Source organism: Nicotiana tabacum, chromosome 2, assembly GCF_000715075.1.
Source record: "Nicotiana tabacum cultivar K326 chromosome 2, ASM71507v2, whole genome shotgun sequence".
Lineage (NCBI taxonomy): Eukaryota > Viridiplantae > Streptophyta > Magnoliopsida > Solanales > Solanaceae > Nicotiana > Nicotiana tabacum.
The window spans coordinates 108,700,105-108,716,352 of NC_134081.1; the positions used below are offsets into that span (position 1 = coordinate 108,700,105).

A 16,248-nucleotide genomic window follows, 5' to 3' on the forward strand; every position below is an offset into this window, starting at 1 on the left:
CACCTGTATTGATAGACTTTGGAACTATGATAATTTCCTCAACTTCAGGAAGTTTTTCATTCCTTAAGCGAGTATTAGTGTCCACATAAACAACATGTATAGATTCTTCAATAGAAAGAGTACGCTTATTAAGAACTCTATATGCTCTATTAGAGGGAGAGTATCCAAGAAAAATACTGTAACGACCCGACTTGTCATTTTGAGAATTAGCGTTCCGTTCGGTGGCTTAAGGTCTCAAGAAACTTTGAAATATGTATTATCACTTGCGAGGGTGGTCAAGTTTGATTTTCGGATGATTCAGGATTTAATTGAAAGAACAGTTCTTGTTTTGGAAGCTTAAGTTGAAATAATTGACCGGATAGTGAATTATGTATAAATGACCACAGAATGGAATTCTGATGGTTCCAATAGCTCCGTATAGTGATTTCAAACTTAGGAGTGTGTCCGTATATTTATTTTGAGGTCCGTAGTTAAATTAGACTTGAAATAACAAAAATGAGAAATTTAAGTTTGGAAGTTTGACCGGGGAGTTGACTTTTTGATATCGGGATCGAGATCCGATTCTAGAAATTGAAACAACTTTGTTATGTCAGTTATGACTTGTGTGCAAAATTTAAGATTAATCGGAGTTGATTTGGTAGGTTTCGGCATCAAATGTAGAATTTGGAATTTCTTAGTTTCATTAGGCTTGAATTAGGGTGCGATGCATGGTTTTAGTGTTGTTTGATGTGATTTGAGGCCTTGACTAAGTCCATAATATATTTTGAGACTTATTAGTATATTCGGACGGGGTACCTAGGGGCTCGGGTGAGTTTCGGAGTGGTTTCGGGCAATTTCTAGGCCATATTTAACTACTGTTTTTTTTTTTGCTATAGCAGTGTGCATCGTAGAAATTTCTGCTGCACAAGACTGATTTTGGAAGCTTATATATCGTAATCTATAGGGAATTTGGTGATAATCCAAAAATAAAAGTTGTAGCCCATTGTATCTAGTTTTCAGAAATTTAAACCGTTTGGCAGTTGGAGTTAGGTACAAGAAGTTATAATTGATACACTACAAGGCTGTCGGGGAAGGGTTTTGGAAGAGTTTGATATTTTTAGCATAAGCATGTAATGATCCAAATGTTCATTTTTTTGTTCTAGCGATCGAAAATCGATTTCAATACTTTCGAAATTTTGATAATGAATTATAGGAGTGATGTGGAAAGTTTGGTCTAATTTCATTAAGTCACGATTAGGTTTTTAGCGCGAAACATGAGTTAATCGTTTAACGAGCGAAATTAGAATCGCATTGAGCAAATGAGCTCCGAATTTAGTTTTGATTGAATGACTAGGTTCGTATTATTATTTGTGACTCATAGGAACAAGAATCGTCGAATTTCAAGTTCGTATGATGGAGTTAGAGCCTTTTTAGTGAAAACAATAACTGCTGGTGCAAGCAAGTTCTGGTGTGGACTTTTAGTGACGGAAAATAGACTTTTAGTGATGGGAAATGGACTTTTAGTGACGGACGGGCAAAAACTTAAGGACAAAAAATGGTCATTTCCTTCATTTCGTTTTGGATTTTTGGAGCAAGGTTCTTGGGCGATTTTGAGGATTTCCTCATGACTTCTACTTGGGTAAGTGTCCTGTATCCAAAAGTGATTATATTTCATAAATCCATGGTTATATTCATCATTTATTCGGATTTAAATGGAAGAAATCAAGATTTTTACAAAACTTTTCAAGAACAAAAATTTTAGATTTGGAGGTCGAGTTGTTATCGGAATTTGATAAAATTGGTATGGTTGGACTCTAATTGAATGGGTTGTCGGATTTTGTGAGTTTTGTCAGATTCCGAGATGTGGGCCCCACGAGCGATTTTTGGGTGAAATTTTGAATTTTGATGGGAAATCTGTATTTTCATATGGAATTAATTCCTATAATTTGTTTTGACTGAATCGAATTATTTATGACTAGATTCGAGACGTTTGAAGGCTGATACGCGAGGCAAAGGCATTGCAGAGTAAAAAATTATACGGTTTGAGGTAAGTAACACTTCTAAACTTGGTTTTGAGGGTATGAATCCACGAATATTGTGTTATATCAATTGTTGGAGGTGACGCACATACTAGGTGACGAGCGTGTGGGCGTGCACTATAGAAATTGTGATTTAATAAATGTCGTGGAGTTGTAAAATTAAAGAACCATGTTATTATACGCGTATCCTTCACGTGTTAGAGAAATTGAGCTGAGGCTCGTATTAAAGACCATATTTAGGCTACGTGTCGATATTTTGAGATCCATAGGGTCATGATGCTGTCGAATTAATTATTTTAAAATATACATTTCATACTCAGTCATGCTCATCCATTGTGAGGATATTTATGGGATCGGGGTTGCCCGCCTGCAGCAGGCCATATCGGCTTTATATATATTATCATTATATGGATCGAGGCTTTATCATTATATGGATCGGGGCTGCCCGCCTGCAGCAGGCCATATCGGCTTTATATCACGCTTGGACTGAAGTATTATGGGATCGAGCTGCACACCGCAGTAGGCCTTATAGGCTTTATTGTTCTGGATCGGGGCTGCACGCCGCAACATGCCTTATTGGCTTTATTATTATATGGATCGGGATTGCCCGCCTGCAGTAGACCTTATAGGCTTATTTATTATACGGATCGAGACTGCCCGCCTGCAGTGGGCCATATCGGCTTTATATTACAATTGGGCTGAAGGAGCCCCTCCGGAGTCTGTACACACCCCCATTGAGCGTAGATGATTATATATTCGGGATGGACTTCCTAGGGCATGGACTTGCCTTACTTATTTATATTGTGATGAATTTCTCTAGACATGGATCTTGTCCGTATCATTTACATTTGGGGATAAATTACCCCAGGGCTGGATTGGCCTTATACGGTACTGAGTGACTGACTGTCAGTCGATGTGTATATATATGGGGGATGGAATATCCCTGGGCCGGATTGGCCATAAACAGTACCGAGTGGCCGAATGATTTGTGACAAGTATTACATGAGGTCTTTCCACTGAGATGTCATATTTCTCATATCATGTAGTATTGATCTATTTCACTTATACTTAGTTTAACTGTTGAACTTGAAAGCATGCCTATATTTCTATACCATTATTTATACCGGACTGTACCTGCGGAGCTCGTCACTACTTTTAGCCCAGAGGTTAGTCTTATTACTTATTGAGTTGGTTGTACTCATACTACACTCTGCACCTCATGTGCAGATCCATGTGCTTTTAGACGCCGCGACTGTTAGATCTCAGAATGCTATCAGTTGGAGACTATCAAGTTAGTTGCTTGGAGTCCGCTGATCTTCACTCTCTTTCTTTTAGTTATTGTACTGTTTTATACTTTCAGACAATGTTTTTTCAGTCAGACTTTATATTCATATTAGATGCTCATGTACTCAGTGATACCGGGTTTTGGGAGTGTTTATATCTGTATTTGTGAGTTTTCTTCCACTGAATTTAAATAGTATGGTTTCAAACTTCAAAGATATGGTGGTTTATTGAGGTTGTCGGCTTGCCTAGTATTGAGATATGTGCCATCACGACAAGTTAGGATTTTGGTTTGTGACAAGACCTTCATCATTTTTAGGATCAAACTTACCAATATTGTCTTTTCCATTGTTGTGAATGAAACATTTGCAACCAAAAGGATGGAAATAACCGATGTTGGGTCTTTTACCTTTCCACAGTTCATATTTTACCTTTCCACAGTTCATATGGAGTCTTCTTGAAAATAGATCGAATTAAGCATCTATTAATAATGTGACATGGTGTGCTTACAACTTCTACCCATAAGTGGTATGGAAGGGAATTTTCCACAATCATAGTTCTTGCCATATCTTTCCAGGTTCAATTTTTCCGTTCTACCACTCCATTTTTATGAGGTGATCTTGGAGATGAAAAATTATGGGAGATCCCGTGATCATTGCAGAAGTTCTTAAATGCTTTGCTTTCAAATTCTCCTCTATGGTCACTTATTATGGAAGATATGTAGTAACCTTTTTCCTATTGTACCTTCTTGCAGAAGACTTCAAAATTTCTTAATGCCTCATCTTTATGACTTAGAAAAATAACCCAGGTAAATCGAGAAAAATCATCTACTATAACAAAGGCATATTTTCTACCACCTATACTAGTTGTTCTAGTTGGACCAAAAAGGTCCTTATGCAAGAGTTGAATAGAATTTGTAGTAGACACTATGTTTTTAACTTTAAAAGTGGACCTGGTTTGTTTTCCTAGTTGACATGCATCACAGATTTGATCTTTTGAAAAATCTAGTTTTGGAATACCAATGATAAGATCATTTTTGGAAAGTTTATGAATAGTATGCATGTTGGCATGACCAAGTTTTCTATGCCACACCAAATGATCATCAATCATAGAGGCTAGACAAATCTGATTACCAAGACTATCTATATTACTGATGGTGTAAACATTCCTATCTCTATTTTCAGAAAGAATAACTTTACCTGATTCATCTTCAATAAACCAACCATGGTTTTTAAAACAAACCTCATAATCATTGTCACATAGTTAAGTAATACTGAGTAGGTTGTAGCCAAGTTCATCAACCAGGTACACTTCGTCTACGTCACATGTTTAGCTTAGAGGAACTCTTCCAACTCCAATTATATTTTCTTTTGATTTGTCTCCAATGGTGATTGTTCCTCCATCTAGTTTGGGGACAGCTTTAAACAGTTATTTGTCACCTGTCATATATCTGGAACACGCGCTACCAAGGTACCATTTCCCTTTTCGATTCTTCTTGCGGTGTTCCTGCAAAAATAATTTACTTGTTTTTAGGTACCCAAGCTTGCTTGGGTCCTGAATGGTTAGTGTTCTAAATATTAACTTGACTAGAGGGCTTGGGTCACCAGACCCATCTCCTGTTGTTCTTAAACCTGCAATGATTAGAATTATGACCGGGTTTTCCACAATAAAAATAGGAGATGTTATTGGAATTTTAGAGACTTTTTCTCCTCTGATTCTAAGCCTGCAGTGGTTAGAGGTGTGGCCATTTTTGCTACAATGAGTGCACGTAGAGCGATTTCTAGTTCTAGTTGGTAAATTATGAGGAGCAAGTTGATTTGATCTAACTGAGCTATGACTGGTGGATTTTCGCAATCCATTCAGTTGAAGTTCATTAACTTCATCTTGAAGCATATCTCTCTGAATTTCACAAACTTTAATTTCAGAGCCCAGTCTTTATTTTCTCTTTGGATTTTTCGAAGTTCATTTAGAACTTTCTCAATATTTTCAAGAGCAATATCAATAAATTTTTGGAGTTCATGACAGTTAGGATATGTAGGAAGACGTACCTCAGTTGTTCCTTCGTCGGCCATGAGACCAAGCTCACTCGAGTCTTCATCGCTATCTTCTTTGATGGCCATGAAACACATGTTGGCGATTTCCTCATGATCAGATTCTTCTTCATCACTCCAAGCTCCAAAGGATTTCTTCTTTTGGAAATTCCTTCTTAGTTTCTTTTTCAGTTCAGGGCATTCGGCTTGAATATGTCCATGGTTTTCTCACTCGTAGCATCTTCCGTCATTTTCATTATTCATTTTTCATTTTTTGAAATTTGATTTACCTCTTCTGCTATTTATGTTTTTCCTTATCATGTTTGTTATAACTTTAGAGAGCATAGCTATATTCTTATCTTCTTCTTCTTCTTCTTCTTCTTCTTCTTCTTCTTCTTCTTCTCCTCCTCCTCCCTCCTCCTTCTTCTTCTTCTTCTTCTTCTTCTTCTTCTTCTTCTTCTTCTTCTTCTTCTTCTTCTTCTTCTTCTTCTTCTTCTTCTTCTTCTTCTTCTTCTTCTTCTTCTTCTTCTTCTTCTTCTTCTTCTTCTTCAGCTACAATTGCTTTGAACATAACTGTCTTCTTTTTTTCTTGTTGGACTTGCATGTCTTAATGTGTTTTCTCAAACGCAATTAGATCATATCTGAGCTCATCATAGGATATTTTGTCAAGATCCTGACATTCCAAAGCAATAACTTTGGGTTGTCAAATTGTGGGGAGACTTCTCAGAATTTTGCTGACTTATTTTCCACTTCTGATTGGTCTACCAAAGGATTTCAAGTCTTCAAGGATTTTGCTGAACCTAGAGAACATTTCCTCCACTGATTCTCCATTCTTCATTTGAAACAATTCATAATCTCGAACCAGGAGATTAATCATTGTCTCTTTCACTTTGTTAGTTTCTTCATATGTGACTTCTAACTTATCCCACATGTCTTTTGCAATTTCACAGCTAGATATCTTTTCATATTCTTCTTCGCTTAAAGCATTGTACAATAATTTTTTTGCCTTCGTATTCACTTGGATAACAACCGCTTGTTCTTCAGTGTAATATTCTAAATCAAGAGGATCAAATGATACTATGATTTTACCGTTTTTATCCTTATATGGCGGAATTAGAAGATTTTCCTTTTTTGATCACACGCCAAACCTTAATGTCATATGCTATAGTATAGGTCTCCATGCGCACTTTCCAATGAGAGAAGTGCTGGCCATTGAAGTAAGGAGGTCGTACATGAGAAGTTCTTTCTTGAAATAGTTCTCCAATGACTGTGTTTGAGGCCATGATCTTTTGCTCACTTGCTGTTAAGCTATGTTTGTGAGTCCTGGCTTTGATACTAATTGAAAGTACAAGGGAGGGAGGGATGAATTGTAGCCGATTTGTAAAACTTAGTTGACTATGTAGGAAATTAGTCAACTAAACTTTACACAAGAATTAATTACAGCATAAATAAACAGAGCAAACAGAAAAGCTTCAGTAAGCATTTACAACAATGATGATTTTAATACGTTCACCACCAACGATATACAACAACAATATTTCTTTCTAATGTTGACACAGCTATTGTTTTATTTTCTAACTCTTCCTATCTTTTACGACACTTGTAGACTCAAGAATACAGTATTTGTACTAAGAATTAGAAAGGTGTACAAACTGATGCGAAGTTGTGTGCCCTTCGATGCCCTACTACTTCTTCCTTTATAGCTTGATGAGTCTTTTAATTCCTTGTCTTCTGGGATCGCATAGCAACAATTATTGGAAGCCTTTCCTTATGAGTCATATATATCCAAGAGTAAGACCCAAGGGTAGCCTTATGAATCTAGCTTGAAAGGGTAACTAGATTCATCCTTAATCTTGACGAATTAGTTCCTCCATTTATCCTTGATTAGAGCTTCTGCAGATTGTTCTTGATTTGTTCTCTAGCCGTGATTAGCTCTCTTTCCTTTCTTGCGCGCTTGAGGTTCTTTAGCAAGTCTGATTGATTGATTTTCCTTCTTTGTTCTTTGATTGATTGATTCTCTTTCCATTTGATGCAAAGGTGCAACATACATAGCCGTTGAGTTCCTCTAATTTCCCATATGATCTTTTTTCCTTTCATCAATGCCGTGTCTCTTTGAATCCTGCACACAATGAGATGTCATTAGTCAAGGCTTGTTTAGATTATTGAACATTATTAAAATTCTAAACTTAACAAAATTAATATTATTTGTTGTAATATCAGATGCGAGTATGGTAGTGATACTATGACTAAGAGATCACGAATTCAATTTTTATGTTAAGTGGTTCATGTCCAACAAGAAATGAAGTTGGATGGACCTTTTTTAAATCACTGTTTATATTTTGATCCCGTTAAGGATAATTTTGAAAAAATAAATCGATAACACTGGTCATAATTCTAAAACACCAAGAATCCTGACGATCACCAAAATTTTAGTCACAATACGAAAAATTCTAATGATCAATTAGAAATTTGTAGCCAATTATACAAAAATATAGTAAACATCAAAATTTTGTGACAATCATCGTGGCTTACAAAATTATGGCAACCATTAGAATTCTGACAAATCACCATAAGACTTGCCCAAGAATTTCTAACCAACATCCTTCAAAATTATGACAGAAAGTTATTTCTAGAAAGCTTTATTTTTTTACCGGGATCAAAATTTAAGTGGTAGCACCAAATGATTCAAAATTGTGTCATTCTTCCGGGGAAATGTCCAAATATCCATTCTAATGGCTGCTATTTAGGATTAGCTGATACTTATTTTGTCCGAAAAATTTGAACTAAAAATTTTTAATTTCAAAATATTCAGGATATTTTTGTCCTGAAAAATTGAACTGGAAAACTAAAGTTCAGGATACATTGGCTAATTCCTAAATAGCAGCCCTTTAGAGTGGCTATCTGGTATCATTTCTGGCGATGTAACCAGTAATCACTTTTAAGCCTGCTGTTTAAAATATATCCACAATTTACAATGTACTTAAGGATTAACCAATTCACTCAAACTTTAGGACTAATTATCCTGAATTTTGAGCTACTAATTTGAAATTCAAGAATTAGTGTCCTTGATTTTTAAGTTGATCATTTGAAGTTCATGACTAAATGTCCTGAATTCTGAACTGCTAATTTAAAATTCAGAACATAAGATTCGAATTTTTGGACATAATTTTCGAACTTTAGGACACAATGTCCTGAAGTTTGAACTTTGAGGTTTAAACATTAGACACTGCATCTTGAAGTTTGAGCAAATTGTTCAATATACATTATAATCTATGGATATATTTTAAATAACATATTTAAAAGTGACTATATAGTGTCATTTCCACGTTTCTTCCTTCTTCGGGATTCTTCCCATGTCCAGTTCGAACATTGAAGGCCCAATTTCTTTTTTATTGTGATGGGCTTAATGAGTGAGTTTGGCCCATTTGGCAGCCTCTGTAAAATAACTAAAACGGCGAAGTCGAAACTGTCCTACGGTGCAAAAATGGCTGCTTCTTCTTCCAAAAAGCTGCTTCTACTTCGAAAACCGCTTTGCAGAGCTCTCAAACCTAATTTCTCCCCTTCTCCCTCTTCTTCAATAATACAAAGATCATTTCTTTCTTCTTCTTCTTCTTCTACTCATAATAAATATCTTCTAGAACCTTCGGTTACTATTTCCAAATCGTTTCTCTCAGAACTTTCTAGAAGCTATTGCTCGCGTTCGTCTCCTCTTCCAGATGCTTCTCAAGGTCCTGCCGCTATCGATTACCGGTATGTTTGCTATATGTGTAACAATTTTAGTTCCAGTTACTTGCTTCCAACCTCCATGTTTGGGATTTTTTTGTTCATTTTTTTGAGTGATTATAGAATTTTCTTGAATAAAGATTGAGTATTTATAAGCAGAATTTCTTAATTTCCAATTTGTTTGAAACTAGTTTGATCTTAATGCCTTTTGTTGCAAAAATTGGACTACCGTAGGATGTTACTCTCCGTTCCAGTTTACGTGAACCTTTCCGGAGCACCGAGGGTCAACTGTACTAATTTTCGGTGTGAACTCGGACATTGAATTTTTAAAAAATTTCAAAATAAAATTTAAATAGTTAGAAACTACATAAATAGTAGTACTATATAAGTGCAATAGTTAATAATTCAATTTTTTTAAAAAGTATTTGCAAATAACATGGTCCAAGAAAACTTTGTTTGACTCCTCAAATAGTAATAGGTTCACATAAAATGAAACTGGAGTGAGTACTATACTTGAAAATTTTGAAATAATCAATGTCTAAACATTGTTTGAAATAAGTGCTATTTAAAAAAGTTTGGATTTTTGTAAAAGAAAAAAGACTTAAGTGGCATAAGTTGTGTAAATCACTTTTTTCATATTCGTTAAAACAACTTCATTGAGGAAAACATTTCCCGTCATACCAAACACACAAGTTCTTTTTGATTTCCCTCCCTCTGCTCCTTCGCCTAATGGCTAATCATCACTATAATGGGTGCAAAAGCATAAATGTTTAAAGATGGAATTTTTCTTATTTTGATTAAGCAGCTTAATGTTCTCATTTTATACCTTATCTCAGAGAGTCTTTGACTTTTAGGGAAAATGTGATTGTCTGTCTATGTAATTGAGGAGAGAATGCCTCTGCAGGTTAATATACTGATTTGTGGAAGCTGTGGTCCAGTGCTAGAAGTGACTGTGGTAGTAGATGAGTCTTAATGTTGATTTAATCTTGTGTCTGATAACGAATAGCTATTTTGGGTTTGTTTCTACTGATTATGCATTGCATGGTTGATGTTCAATTGTTGATGTGGGGTAAAGTTAAGGTGGATGTAAAATCATAAGTCTTATACAAAAAGTAGAAGAAAGAAGTCAGGAGAAGCTTCTAATAGCTGCACATAAATATGAAACTGTTTTACCTGGCTCTTATAGATCTTATACGGAGGAATACTAAATTGTCCGGAAAGCTAATACTGAATTATTGGAAAAGTAAGAAAAGCATGACAGATGAAAAGTAAATTGGGAAATATTGAAATTTGATGGTACATCTTTTTTCTAGGTGTTAGAGGGAAGAGTATTATTAAAACATTTGCACTATGGATTGTCGTCCAATGGATTCACAACTTATTGCTAAAGCTCCCATCTTGCTGCATATCAATTAGTCCCACATAATCAGTGCTTGGCACTTAGATTTGTGTCTTATGTACAGTACTGTTGATTCCCCCCCGAGCCCCGGCGCGCCTCTGTGTGTGCGCGCCTGTGTCTCTATTAAATCTACAGAGGAGGTTGTCTCCTCTATGTCATTCTTAGAATGTCCTTCCTTAGTTGGAACTTTATTGATGTAGAGGAAAATGTGTTTGTATCTAACATCTAAATTTATAAATCTACAGTTCTCTGCTGCAGGAAGATGAGTATCACAGACTGGCTAATGCTACTATCCATGACTTGCTAGAGAAGTTGGAGGTATCCTGATGTATTTTGATATACTTAGTTCAAGTGTTTTCTTATTTGTATTTATATTTTAGTTAGGCTTCCCTGTATATGTACCTTTATCTTAATGGTTGCACTTTGATATTCATGTGATTGCTGATGTTTATTTAGTCAATCTTATTGTTGAGTTTGTTTGTCATTATGGATGCTTAACTTATAGGACAAGAGTGATATTTGTGGATTGTAGGCACTACATTTGAAAGTTTTAATCGGTGAATTAGGCCATCAGCTGGCATTCTGAAACTTCTAAGTGCAAATTTATGTTTAAGAGGGTCTTAAGGGAACATTTCTGATTTGGGGCCTGGGCCAGCATCTTAAACCTACATTTGTGTTTCCTGGTTATCTGTAAATTTTGTCTCAAATTTGGTTTTGATACATTTTAGATCGTTATGTACGTCATATCTTCTTTTTTTGTTTTTAAAAGTTTTGATAGTATCAGGAACATCTCTTAAATCTAATGCATTTTAAGTATGGGCCTCCACAAAACTTAAAAGTATGATGAACTTTTTAACTATCAGGGTGAGGCCAGAAGTTTCATCTTGGGGGGCCGCAAAAAAAGGTAACAATTTTTTTTGAGAATGGTAACAGTAAATACAAAAAGGTTACAATTGGTTTACTATAAACTAGCACCAACTTCAAAAATAATATCAGTAATTTGTGCTGATATCACAACCGGAAATTAAAAACTTTAGATTGGATTCCTCTTTACCTTCAGTATCAAAAAGATACCACAGAGAGCTTATCTCTTGTGCATGGACTATTTATCAATACCAATGCCTAAATTGACTTTTAGAGGCCTAAACAAAGAAAAGTTGCAGTTAAATTTTGAAAGGTGTTTCTAACATCGAAATCCATCTTTGTTAAGTTGACGAAGTGAACTCAGCCTTCGAGTGTAAATGAGATTGAACTCCACTAATATCAGAATTCCCTATGTATGTCATTTGGATTGTGTTTCCCAAGTGGCTGGTTGAAGATGCTTATTTTTTCTTCGGGGAGTTGAGGAGCACGTTACTCCAAACATGGGGTTATTCATCCGTGGAGAGACTATGGCCTCATTCAGCCCCACTTCTGTCCGTCTCTTGTTAAAATTGTTCATCAATCTCCTAATGTCAAAATTGAGTTGGGTCATATTGTACGTATTGTATGTATGATAGCATTCTGCATTATTTGGTCATTTGTTAAAAGTTATCTCTTGTTCTACTTGCAGGAATATGGAGACTCAGTTGATATTGATGGTTTCGATGTGGATTATGGGGTGAGAAGGATAAAATTCATTAAAATGTATTTCTTTCGATTTCCTGTATTTGTCCTGATGTTTTACATTTTGTTCTCAGAATGAGGTATTAACGCTGAAGCTTGGGGGCTTGGGAACCTATGTGATAAACAAACAAGCGCCCAATAGGCAGATTTGGATGTCTTTGCCAGTGAGGTAGCAAAATCTCTCTCTCTCCCTCTCTCTCTCCCTCCCTCCCTCCCTCCCTCATTGCTTTTCTAATGTGTCTTGGTTTGTCTTTTTATTTCCATATTTTCTTGGTGGACTATACCAAAAATCAACCTGCCCCACAATGTAGTCCACAAATATCCATCCCCTGTGCCACCTCTATCAATTCTCCTTTTGTCAATTTGGAAACACGTCTTGTACATCATGTACAGTATTCTATAACACTTCAGCATGCTCAGGAAAAAGAATCTGTGATGCAAAGTCAACATTAAAGAAACAACCATGAGGAGTCCAATATTTACGCACAGATTATTTTGGAGCAGCAAGCGATCATTATGGTACCAGTGTATGGGTCTTAGCAGTATGTATAGGCTCATGTCGAAAGAGCGTGTGGATCATGGAGCGGCTTTCCCTGTACTCTCTCTGGATGTGGTCGAAGTGAAATCGGATTCCCAGTGTTCCACATTCTTCATTAAAGACTGCATATGGCCGTAGGATGTTGCGGTTGTGAAACTAATGGTTGGTTGCTTAGGAAGAACGTTAGAATTACCTAAACCATGACTTCTTACCAAAATTTGAAGATTGTCTTAACTTTTCGTGAAAACTACCACTAGGTTGTGATTGTCAAACAGCATGTTGATTGCATCTAAATATTATACTCTTTGAAATAGTTCTAGAGCTGGATTCTTGAGGAGAAATTCAAAACCTTTATTTTGTTTGAGACACTGCACTAACATCTTGACTGAATTTGCTGGTTTAACCAATGCGGCTGGTTGTCCATTGTGAGTTCCTCCACAGGTACTTTAAACTTGTGATATCTAACTAAACCCACTGTGCTCATTTCAATCTGATTTCACGATTTAGCATTTCCAACAGCATCTAGGCTTCTTAACATTCCCTAATTTATTGATCTTGGTATTATTCTTCAGGTACTTTTAAACTTGTGATATCTAACTAAACCCAGTGTGCTCATTTCAATCTGATTTCACGATTTAGCATTTCCATCAGCATCTAGGCTTCATAACATTCCCTAATTATTGATCTTAGTATTATTCTTCATGTAATTTTCCAGTTCTCTACTTGTGCTAAAAGCATCAACTGATTACAAGCAGTTGTCTCTTTCATGTAGAGCTTGACCTCTTCCACATTCTTTAACTGATTGATATTTGAAGTAAGATCGAAGTGCTTTTCTTTTGATGAAGCGTTTGTTCATTACCACATTTCCCTAGTACGACTCACCCTGGCAGTGGGTTCTAGCTGATGGAAGAAAAGTGAAGGAACTGTTTGATACTTGTTTTCGTAAAGGGTTGACTGGATAAGTTTTTGCTATTTCTATATTTTTCATTTTCTTTTAATAATTCTGATTCAGGTGTAGAAAGTGAAGCTAAAGGGACTCCAAAACAAAAAAGGTTTTACATACTGTCTAAATTTTCCGAGTTTTATTAACCAAAAATAGTACTAGTCTACTTGGCAGTGGGTTCTGCATATTTGTAGCAGTATCACTTCTATGCATTGTGATTTTTTATTTGTCTTTGAGCTTTTACTGATGAAGTTGGCATACCATACTATAATCATTTGCTCTTTCTGGTTTGTGTTAAAGTTTGGGTGTTCAGATATGCACCCATCCATTCTCCATTGTGTTCTTCACGAAACATATTTCTTGCAGCGGCCCGTCAAGGTTTGACTGGGACCAGAACTCTCAAGGTTGGATCTATAGGCGAACCAAGGCTAACCTGCGAACTGTATTGGAAGACGAATTAGAAAAACTATGCGGAAGTGCCATTAATCTTTCTTGAATCATTGCAGATTTTTTATGTTTAATGTACTATTTCTAGTTCTAGTAGGATTTACATGTCTTGAACAATAAGCTCATTTTCCCATATCGATAGCTCCTACAATCATTCTATTGTAAGTTGTAAATCTTTAACTATATGGTATGATTTTTGGAGAATGGTAAAAGTGATATTATGGAGCTAGATTGTAAAATAGGTACACTCGTGAAAAGCTATGTATCTTATAAAGTAAGCTCGCAAAATGATATGGATCAATTCACCTATTGCCTTAAGATTTTGGGTTAGATATTCAGATTCTTTAATATGATATTAGAGTCAAAATTTGGTGAGCCTACTTTCATAATTGATTTATCTTCTGTTACTCTCTGTTTTTTTCTCAATTCAGTCCATGTCCATGAAACAGTTTTGGGCTTCCTGCCATCCAACCACTATTGGCTCATTAGCTTATTGAGCTTAATTTGTCTCTCCACTCTATGCCCAATTTTGTTGAACCTCATCTTTCTCTACTTTAGAAAAACAAATAAAGGGAAAAAAAAATCCACTTGTAAGAACCTGGTTATAAGTTGGGGAGATTGTTAGAGAAATACACTTAGCGTTCATCGGTTGTGTGTAGTTTTTCCAAAGAAGTTTGAAATGTTCTGAATCACTTTACTCATTCAATGATATTTCACAGAAAGCTGCATCTTTAATAAGTTGTTATTTGGCATAACATGTGCCAACTTTATTCGCCATTTATGTAGAGATAAAATATATTTGAAACATTTTTTCACCATATATGTGGAGATAAAATATATTTGAAACAAATTAAATGTTCATATCAATCGCGTCAACTTCACCAAAAAGAAAACCCCTTTCAGAGCCGACTCTGTAAGAGAAGTATCTTGTGGTTATGCTTTAAGCTTTAGAATCAATTCCTACGTACAGGTTATTGGCATTTGCATAGAGAGAACTCTTTTGCTTTCCCACCTTTTCCACATTTTTTTGGATTAAAATGGTAAAGTAAGTTCAAATTTAAGTTGTAATGACATGAATTACAATTTCAGTTGTCTCTCTCTTGACAATTGCTGTCAATTGAACGTTCAATGTTCTCGAGTATTTCAAATCGATTGAGGGAATAGCCATTTTGACGTGTGGTTATTAAAAAATAGCCAAGATTTGCAAAGTTATTGAAAAATAATCACTATTTAAGGCGGAGATAAAACCTGGACAAAAGTACCCTTAGCTGAAACGCAGAAAGTTCCAGCATAATATGTTGGATTATGGAACTACTGCGTATAATTTTCCAGCACATTATGCTGGAATCTCATATGAAATAAATTCGAACTTCAGCATTGTCACACCCCTTTTTGACCCCCAAAAGATAATGTAGATATGGATTGTGGGTTAAAGAGTTTTTCCGATTGAAGTGACAATTTTGAAATAGAGATTATTTTATTGTTCAGAATCGTCACTTGGAATTGATTTTTGGGTGTTCCAAGTCACCTTTTATTCGAATCCCTATTCAAAGGAAGGTTTGACTCTTTTATTATTTGGTCTGCGAAAACAAAGTCCGAGTAAGAAATTCTGTTGATCGGGGAGAAGGTATAACACATTCCCCGAGTCCCGTGGTTCTACCACGGTAGCTCTATTGACTTAAACTTGGCTTGAATTGATTTTGGATAAACTGTGTTTTATTGGATTTCCATGTTTCACCTATCCGCTTTTAATTATTAAAATTATTAAAGAATGATTTGAATAATATTAAATTGTCCTAACTGCACCACGGAGACGAATGTGCGACCGAGACGAATTTTATTAATTTTGTCATAACCGTGCTATGCAAGCGAATCCACAGTCATGACAAGGGTTAATAGTACGCTATTACTTTTGAAAAAATTACTACATTCAAAGAAATTATTTTTTTACTTTTTTTTTATTGAAAGTTACTATCGCGCTACGCAAGCGAATCCGTGATTATGGGAATTAATTAAATTAAAAAATAACTAAAATTGGATATGGGATGAGATTATTGAATTAATTTAATGAAAAAAATATCACGCTATGCAAGCGAGTCCGTGAAGTTAAAGCGCGCCTACTAATTGTAAAGTTATTTTAATAAAAGAAAATCTGATTTTTATTGAGATAATTTGACTAAAAATAAAAATATGAAAAGTTAGGTTAACTTGTTATTTTAGAAAGTGGACAACCACTGATTTAAAAGGGAATGAGCCAACTATTT

General features: G+C 35.5%; 1 protein-coding gene across 3 annotated transcripts; it reads left to right on the top strand.

Annotated features, from left to right (window-relative positions):
• Nucleotides 1-8,775: 8,775 nt before the first annotated feature.
• LOC107759791 (frataxin, mitochondrial-like) lies at nt 8,776-14,316 on the top strand. 3 transcript variants are annotated; one of them, XM_075237396.1, is made up of 5 exons: nt 8,776-9,079; nt 10,697-10,769; nt 12,004-12,051; nt 12,131-12,225; nt 12,368-12,913. In XM_075237396.1, the coding sequence occupies exons 1-5, from the start codon at nt 8,814-8,816 to the stop codon at nt 12,507-12,509; spliced, it is 624 nt and encodes a 207-aa protein (XP_075093497.1). In that variant the 5' UTR covers nt 8,776-8,813; the 3' UTR covers nt 12,510-12,913. The 3 variants fall into 3 exon arrangements, with proteins under 3 accessions (XP_075093497.1, XP_016433289.1, XP_016433288.1); XM_016577803.2 differs by having other exon boundaries at nt 12,477-12,913; XM_016577802.2 differs by lacking the exon at nt 12,368-12,913 and adding an exon at nt 13,904-14,316 and having other exon boundaries at nt 8,777-9,079.
• The last annotated feature ends 1,932 nt before the right edge of the window (nt 14,317-16,248 follow it).